This window comes from Quercus lobata, chromosome 4 (genome assembly GCF_001633185.2).
Source record: "Quercus lobata isolate SW786 chromosome 4, ValleyOak3.0 Primary Assembly, whole genome shotgun sequence".
Taxonomy (NCBI): domain Eukaryota; kingdom Viridiplantae; phylum Streptophyta; class Magnoliopsida; order Fagales; family Fagaceae; genus Quercus; species Quercus lobata.
Genome location: NC_044907.1, coordinates 42,667,369 through 42,676,941, shown reverse-complemented (window position 1 = coordinate 42,676,941; position 9,573 = coordinate 42,667,369). Strand labels below are relative to the sequence as shown.

The 9,573-nt window shown below is 31.4% G+C and overlaps 1 protein-coding gene and 1 long non-coding RNA gene across 2 annotated transcripts; one reads left to right on the top strand and one right to left on the bottom strand.

The window, feature by feature from the left end:
* The first annotated feature begins 4,223 nt into the window (after nt 1–4,223).
* LOC115987328 lies at nt 4,224–6,944 on the top strand. The gene is made up of 3 exons (XR_004091049.1): nt 4,224–4,415; nt 4,580–4,653; nt 6,592–6,944. It is a non-coding gene; the product is annotated as an uncharacterized LOC115987328 (long non-coding RNA).
* A 305-nt stretch (nt 6,945–7,249) lies between these two features.
* On the bottom strand, nt 7,250–8,440 carry LOC115985232 (F-box/kelch-repeat protein At1g57790-like). The gene has a single exon (XM_031108199.1). The coding sequence runs from the start codon at nt 8,438–8,440 to the stop codon at nt 7,250–7,252; it is 1,191 nt and encodes a 396-aa protein (XP_030964059.1).
* Nucleotides 8,441–9,573: the final 1,133 nt, after the last annotated feature.

The window sequence follows — 9,573 nt, the reverse complement described above, 5'->3', positions numbered from 1 at the left end:
TAATACTTAGAACAATGATTAAAAGATATTAATTTACCCAAGGTATGTGGTTCGAGGAGTTAGGCATGACCAATGTTCTATTTTATACTTTGATAGATGTCTGGGAGTATTAATTTTCCCAAGGTATATGGTCTGATAAGCTAGGCATGACTAAAGTTCTGTTTAATACTTAGATAGATAATAAAAACGCATGACACACAATATAATAGACCCAAATAGGGTGAAGAAAGCTACGATTAATAAGGACTAGATTTGAATTCCTTAGCCTAAAGATTGATGGATTTAGACCCAAAAAACTCAAAACAATGAATTTGTAGAGAATGAGTTGGAAAACTGGGCTTTAGTGAATCAGACAAACACTAAAATAGATTCAGATGACAAGTGAATGAAAACGGATAGGTTTATGCTGAAGAAAATCGTCCTCGGCAAAGTTCGAGGAGATCTGTTCTTGTATATTTTTTTCAGGTTTGATTACAAAGTCAGTTCTTAATACTACAGTGTTTTTTCTCTTAGTTTCTCAATCCCTCTCTCACATTGCCTCCTCCTTCTATTATACTATCTTTCCCTTTCGTCTCTACCTTCCACGTGCAGGCCAGATGGTTGGTGTTAATACTTGTCCCATCAGCCCATTCCTGAAGTCTTTGTGTAGTAGCCGTAGGGTAGAAGACCACTGTTCAGGTATCACCTCCACATTAATGCGGCCAGAGAGTTAGCTGCAGAGCATTTAATACGGTGGCAGCAGCTTTTCCCCTAAGATAATTTAGGACTCCCCACTATCTGATGTCTCTGCAATGCTCATTTGTACCAACAAAACTTCCTGGAACGTTACCCTGGACGGTAGACCACCTCTTCGGACCTCGGCTTTGGCTAGCCGAGGAGGCATTTATCCTCAGCTCACCTTCTTGAGCCATTATGATCAAAACTAACCTTTTTATTTACTAACATAGTTTCTTCTGACAAAGATTTCTCCTCCTTGAACAACCTTTTGTCCTCGGCTTGGGCCACAGGCCTAATATATAAATAGATAATGAACTCCGAAGCCCAATACCCCTACAAAGGGAATTAGGAAAAGGAATGAAGACAATGAAAAGGATAAAGAAATAGAAAGATACAAAATTACAAAAAAGAAAATTGAGATAAATGACCACAACAAATGTGAAAAATAAATGACCAAAATAAATCTAAAATAAAGTGTCTTAAAAGTCATTACCAAGTTAATTTAAAGAGAGAGAAGAAACGATGTGTCATTATTGTATGCTTTGAGAAAGGAACACATGTCATCGTTGCATACATCCTCCAATTTGAGGATCCAACTTTTATAATATACTAGTAAGTTTCTTGTGTGACGCACGGATAATTTTGTAATATTTTATGTAAGACGGTTTTGGAAAATGTTATACATATATTACAAAAAATAATCTAAATTTGATTAACAAAATATATATGTTTTGAGATATTAAAAATTAGTTTAGTAGCTTCACTACACATTTGTAGCCTTTTCAAAGTAAGCTTAATTTTTTAAAAAAAAAAAAAATCATGAAACCAAAATAAATGCAAAAGAGTTACAGGACCATGAAAATCAATTAATTTGTATTGTGTTCATAGATTGCATACCATGAAATGAAAGTATGCCCAACTCTTTCACTGCCTTCTACTCATCGATAGTACAACATTAAAATATGGTGTAAGCAAGTACATATGCATGTGTCATATAAATTATTTAAAATCATGGGAAAAAAAATTACCCATAGAGATTTCAGCGGCTTGATGGTGGTGGAAGGCCAATATGAAAGAGGTGATGGCCTCTCTCTCTCTCTCTCTCTTACAAATTCTTTATCAAGCTCAGGTTTTTTTTGGTAATAGTGAAATAATGCTTTTCATTTAATAGTCCACAACATTTTTGTGTTTCTATATCTCTCTCCAGTGCCTTATCTGGTTAGTTATTACTATTAGTCCTTAATTTTTTTCCTTCTGTTTTTAAACTAAAATGGTGGGTATGCTAAAAGACATAAAGAAGAGAGAAATGTGTGGATGAGAGATTAATGAGATAACAGTAAAATATAAGTTAATGTAAACTTTTGGGTAACAGTAAAAAATAACTAATGAAAAGATTAAAAAAAAAAAAATGCTAAATGCAAAATTAGAGTGCCACATGACAGGGCCTCATGCACTCTCACATGAGGTCTCTACTTATATATATATTGACTAGTAAGTTGTCCGTGCGATGCACATATAATTTTGTGATATTTTATGTAAAATGGTTTTAGAGAATGTTGTATATATATTACATTGAAAAAGTAAACTAAATGAGAATAAAGAAACGTATACATTTTGAGATATTAAAAATTAGTTTAGTAGTTTCACTGCATATTTGTAGCATTCTCAAGGCAAGATTTAAAATAAAATAAAATAAAATAATGAAACCAAACATAAATGCAAAAGAGTAACAAGACTATGAAATTAAAATCAACTAATCCATGTTATGTTCATAGATTTGAAAGTATGCCTAACTTTCTCACCAACTTCCACTTATTGACGGTATAACATTAAGACATGGTGTAGGTAAGTGTATATGCATGAGTCTTATAGATGATTTAAAAACATTGTGAACTCATAGGGGTTTTGATGGCTTAACGATGGTGGGAGACCAATATGACAGGGGTTGCGGTCCCTCAAACTCCTCTCTCTCTCTCTCTCTCTTACAAATACTTTGTCTATCTCAAGTCTTTTATTTTGATAATAGTGAAACAATGCATTTTATTTAACATTCCACAACATTGTGTCTCTCTATCTCTCCTCAGGGCTTTATCTGGTTAATTATCACTATTAGTCTTCAAATATTCTCCACAACATTTTCGTGTCTCTATCTCTCCTCAAGACCTTATCTAGTTAATTATTACTATTAGTCCTCAATTATCATTTTTTTTTTCTTTTGTTTTTAATATTAAAATGATGATGGGTATGTTAAAAGACATGAAAAAAAAAAGAAAAATGTGTGGTATAAGTTCAGACAATTAATGAGAGATTAATGAGATAACAGTAAAAATAAATTAATGTGATATTTTGGGTAAACAGTAAAAAAAAGTTAATGAGAAAAGGTTAAAGAGGCGAAATGCAAGATTAGAGCGCCACATAACAAGACTTTATGCTCTCCCGCATAAGATTTCTGCTTATATATATATTGATGACTAGTAAGTTGTTCGTGCGATGCATGGACAATGTCTATGGTTTTGCTAAATTCTGTTTGTAGGCAATGCTGGAAATTTTAGTTAATAAAAGTTTTCAGAAGGCAATGATTTAAACGTTCCATCACTTTTCTTGCACAAATGACACTAGCAAATGTAAAAGAAATTTATCTAAAACTATAAATTTTAAATGAAACTAATTAAAATTATGTGATTTAATGAAGCATATTCAAAACAATTAGCTTTAAATGAAACTTACTTGAAATTTATCCATAAAAAAAGTTTAGAAAATGGTTTGATAATTACTGTGTTATATTACAAACTCATATCATTTACGGGAAGTTTTTTCTTTCACATCAACATTTTTTCTAGAAAAAAGAAAAAGAAAAAGAAAAATAGAGAGGAAAACCCAATTATCCTAGTTAAGAACAAGATGGCGGATTCTTAATAAAAAGAAAAAAATAAAAGAAAAGAAGAACAAGATGGTGATATTTGTTATCACTATCCCAACCAAATCAAATCTAATAATATTTTTCTTTCAATTTGGATAAGTTTGAGGTAAATTTTATTTAAATCTTATCGTTTTGGATAAGATGTTCAACTTTTCAAAGTACATAAAAAGAAGGAAAAAAATGTTGGGAGATCATTGGCTTAGTATTTTACAAAGTTTTAAAATTTCAAATGGCATAACTAATGATCAAATGTTGTCATTTGTTGGTCCATATTTAAAGAAAATTTTCAAAAATTCAAGAGGGTTTTTTTTTTTTTTTTTTGGGTGATGAATTATTTTCTGTAAAGTCTAATAATCTGTACAAAGTCAATGCAAAACACATTTTTATCTAGGTAAGAAATATCACTTTAAGAATATCTAATACTATATATAATAGCAGAAGCCTTTAAGGAGGTGCTGACACGTTAGGAAAAATGCCCCCTCAAAATGCTGCCACGTATATAGTTTCCCATTTAAAAAACCGTACGGTGCATTTAGAAGACACACTTTCATCAAACGTGTATCTATAAAAACACCAAGCTGCCTATTAAAAAAAAATTAAAAACGCATACCCTAAAACGCTCTAACTTCCGTTTCTCCTCTTTCGGATACTCTCTCCTTTCGCTTCCTTTTGATTTTCTTAACACCGATGCTTACGATACAAAGATAGAGAAGGAGGGAAAAATAAACCTTGCGATTCAAAGATGAGAACAAGACAGACGTTGAGAGAACTACCACCGGTAAGTTTTTTTTTTTTTTTTTTTCATTCTTTCTTAGATCTGGGTATGGGTATGAAATATGAATTAGTTTTGAGAAATTTGGTTGGATTGATTTTAATTTAGGTATTTGGGTTACATTAGGTTTTGATTTTATTTTTTGAAATTTGGGGTTATATATGATTTAGGTCTGGAGAGGGCAAAAACAGAGAAATAAGAGAGAACAAGAGTTCTTATTCGGAAAGAGCAGAAATCTTTATCGGTAATTTTTTTTTTTTTAAATATTGCTTTAAACGTTTGAGTTGATTTAGTATTAGGTGTGGGTATTTAATTGAATTGATTTTGAATCAATATCTGTCTTCCTTTTTTTCTTTTTCCCCTTAAACTACACTCTTAGATACCATTTAAAGGACAGAAAAACAGCGAGTCGGAGATTGAAGAAGTTTGATTTTTTTTATTTGATTTTGATTGTCAATTTGTCAATTTTATTATTATTTTTTTTTTTTTCAATTAGTTTGTTCTGGGAATAGGAACAATTAAATAGGAATGTTGATTGAAATCACTAGCAGACAAATAACTTGCGGAGAATGACTTAGTTTTGGTTGATTAGTAGTTTGGATTTGTTTTGATTAACGTTTTTGGAATCCATTTATATATATATATATATATATATATATGGGCATGTTGTTCCTTTGGGAAGGTTACCGTGTAAATTTTAAGGATTTCTCTGTTTTTCAGCATTGATAAAGATTATTGATATAGACGCTCTTATGCTATGAGCGCATCAACTTTTATATGTTTATCCAAGTCAATGATATGGACATGCAGCACCATGACAAACATAAGATAATCATGGCCTTTTATGAATCAAGTTCTAATTCAATAAAAAACAATATATCACATGTATTAATCACGGCACACATGAATAAATCCAATACTTATGCAGAAAAAATTACTGCAAAATTTTTAATATGAAGAAAAGAACTTTTCTTTCATTCTAAAACACAATTAACTCATTAGTGCTGTTTTGTTCTCAAAGCAAATTGACCTGTAAAATTGTTATGATTTCATTAATTTTTTTCCCACCTTTTCCCAATAGCCAAATAGATTGTTAGAGTTCTCTTTTTTCTTCTTTTTTAGGCTATGCTTTGTAGCAAATTTGGCTTATTTGTGTTTGTATAGTTTTACAATTCAGTCTGCCTCTAAGATTACATATAGTCTTAGTTTTGCGAAATTTGAGTTTCTATTAGTTATATTTCTATAACTACTAAATTTAAGTCCAAACCGAGTTATATATATATATATGGTTTGTGGTCTCTAGCATTTTTTCCTACAAAACAAATACATATGTATAGTTTTAAGTTTGACTAAACCATGTTTCAATAGATTTTCATACTATACGTATTTTTTTAATTTATAAATTGACATTTAATGTAATTTTTCTCTTTAGTTAAATATGGATGATAGAAAGGTTATAGCGAATGTGAAGATGAGAGACATACTTTGGTTTATGGTGGTTGACTATTTCAACAATTACATGTTGGTGCATACACACGTATAGAAGGAAATCTATTTATGTGGGTGAGGTTGAACCAACATATATCGAAGACTGAATTATATAATGGATTGAATGGTGTGATTAGAATCCTAACTTTGAATAAGAAAAATCTTTGAAGAGGAATGAGACTAACTTATTACTAAAAATTTTATGATATTATGATTTTGTTTAGCTATTTTATAGAGTTATCTTAGAAGTTTTATCATATCATGTTTATATTATTAGATTATGATAGTAGTAGGTTTAAGCAATAAGTGAAAATTGTAGTACCATACTAATAGAAATTATTTATAATTCTTTGATTCTATACCTATAATTAAAGGATTTTACATATTTTTCCATAATTAATTTTTTCCCCATGTTATATGCTTAATAATCAATGTTGTTTGTTCTCTAGAATTGGTTTTTTGTTTAATTTTGCTTTCTCTTTCATTCTATTTGATAGATAGTATACCTACAAAAAACATAAATGAGTGTGTTAAGTTCATTGTCTCCTCATACATAACCATCTATTGAATGGATAGAGTATGGAGAATATGTGTCTAAAATTAATGAGAAAATTTGTGGTTTATATGTATTTATGATTTTTTTTTTTTTTTTAAGTTTCTTATCAAGCTTCTAAGATACATTTACTTTGTGCAGTATATAAATGTTGGGGTTGAACGGAATCTACAAAGGTCTATATTTATTCCTCACAAAAGGGACATGATAGGTGGAAAATAAAAAGGGGAAACGATATTTGACCGATTGGAAGGGAGCAAGAACAAAAAGAACAACTGAGATATGAAATGAGCTGATGCTGAATTAGCATCTTCAAATGCACTTGGTTGGATTGTTTTAGATTTAGATATTTGAGTTAGATTTGGTTTTAATGGGTTTAAAATAAATTTTGATTTGAGTATTTGTATTAGATTTGGGTTAAATTAGTTTTTGGTATCTGCCTATGGTGTTTGTAATTAGATTTATAAATGGAGATATGTGTTGGGTGTTTAGTACGTGGTAAAAGTGTATTTAAATATTATTAAAAAAATTCTTTTCTAATAAATGTAAATAAAAAGGTTCCCGCACATAGTGCGGGTTAAAAAGCTAGTTTTGATAAAATCAAAAGTCAACACCTTAACATTAACCACTATAGATTTTGTCCAGAACTCCAAATAAGAGAAATAATTTCGATAACTAAAAGAACTTGGGTTAAAACAACAGGGAAGTAAAAAAGAGAAGTAACACTAGTACATCTCAGTCTATTAATTCTCTATAATCAATTATAAATCTCTAGCGTGAGAGAGAGGAATTCTCTTAATCACCATTCAAAGTCTTTGTTTAAAGTCAATTTTGGCCCACCCTGAATCCAACAGCAATTTCTCGGTTCCTGTACATTATGAATGTTTTTGGTAGAATAATCATCAAATATGGAACAATACTTGCCAGTACTGAGAGAGTAGTATATGTTTTTCTTGTCTTGGATAATTGGCAAGTAAATCTTGTTACCCAATCCTCTTGGCACAACAGGTTCTAAGAAAGACCCTCCAAGACTGATATATAGGATTCTATTTCCCAAACTTCTCACAATACGACAGACAATCTTGCAAGGTTTCATCATGGTTTTATTTACTTGTAACTTAGGTAGTTCAAAAACATGAATTGGTGTCCTAGTGTCACCCTCCTCAACCATGAATATTGCTAAAAGCTTCCCTTCATCACTTTCCACCAAGTAACTTCGATGAACTGAATCAAGCTTTTCTTGAATAAGGGGAATTTTATCATTATGATAAATAATCCAATTACTTGGGTTGTCGTTTGGATCAAATACTCCTAATCCTCCATTCTCACCCAAACAATAGCACAATCCTTTGTGTAAGATTGGATTGCAATATGTTGATGGCGTAAATTCTGGCCTTTTAATAATTGTATGGGAAGTCCAACGTTTTTCTCCACGTTTAATGAACCCAAAATCATCCCACCCACAAATTCCAATAACAAAACAGTCAGAAGAAGTAGGCGGAGAAGAAAAACTCATGGTAACGAATGATTCTCTTTTTGTGTATTTAGGGAGTTCTACTTTTTCCTTTGTGAAAGGATTGAAGAAAAAGACACTAAAATTGTCATGACCAAATCCAGTCAAGAGCAACCAACCATACTTTGAGAAGCGAATACGTGCATCCAATAATTCTGGAATGTCGATCTCACATGCATCATGCTTTTGGTATGCAGGGTGAAAGAATGTGCATTTATGCAAGCCAACGGACATTAAACATGGAGATAGAGACCATGGAGAATCAGTTAAGGTTGAGACCGCTGGTCGAGGAAGAGAAGTGCTTGATCGCCATGATTTGCATATAACACGAAAGGTTGTAAAGTCCCCAGCTAAAAGATATGAGGAAACTAAACATAGAAGCTCAGGTGGAAGATGAGACCAGGATCTATGTAATCCCTTTTTATTTTCTTGATTTTCTTGATCTTCGGTAGAATATCTAACAATTTGTTTGGCCATGTGTAGTTCCACTCCCGCCGATTTCTTCCTTCTTTACGTAAAGGCTATATATTGGAAAGAGAAACAATATCACCCTTGTAAAGGTTTCTCAATTGAAAGTACAATTATACAAAACAAATTCATATACCATCACAAAGTAAAGAGTTTCTCAAATAAAAATAATTTGAACACAAAATAATTTGACAAAAAAAAAAAAAAAAAGGCAAAGGCAAATTTAAAAACAAGTCCTATTAAAAGTGTGGCCCTAGAGTGAGGTACAATCCATAGATCCAAAAACAAAGCTTTATCTTCAATATGCGAATTGAATTTTCATAGAAACTGGATAGTAAAAGTTGTACATGATACCTAGATTTCGTTAAAAAAAAAAAAAAAAAAAAAAAAGTAAAGTCAATGATACCTTTATTGCTTTCAAGCTTCTTGGCTCATAATCATCGTCACCACCAAAAATCGATTGCTTTTCCTTATTAAAGGAATTGTTTCTGTCGTCAAACTTCTAATGCACTATTCGGCTTTTATAAGTATTTATTTAGACTCTTAATGCACTTGGAACTTAGTTCTATTCAGGCGGTGGCTTTCCTTGTCCTTGTAGGACAAGGAATAATAATAAGATTCCTAGTAATGCACTTAAACTTATTAGTTCTCTGTTTAGACTCCTAATGCACTTAGAACAGGCGGTGGCTTTCCTTTGAATAATAGTAATACGAATTGCACTTGGACTAGGAATACAAGTTTATTATATATACAAAGTTTCTTCAATTTAAAACTATTCCACCACCAAATAAGAGAAAACCCTCAGAAGGCAAACGCCAATCAAATATTCTGTCTCTCAAGTAGTAGTGCATCTGCCTGAGTTTGCTCTTCCTCATTCAAGGACTTCCCTCGGATCCAGGTTTTGATCTATTTTTGTATCCCATGAACTAAATTAATGTGGTTTATTTTATTTTTTATTACATATACTAATTGTGATTTTAATTGGTGACAGCGCAAACAAAATGGAAGTAGCAAAAGTAGAGAAACAAAATACGCATTCCTATCCTTTCACTGCCTCTCGATTGTATCCTTGGCTTGTAATCCTTGATGGTAAGCAAGGACAAAGGCAAACTTTCTTTGACGTATCAAAAAATCATTATCAG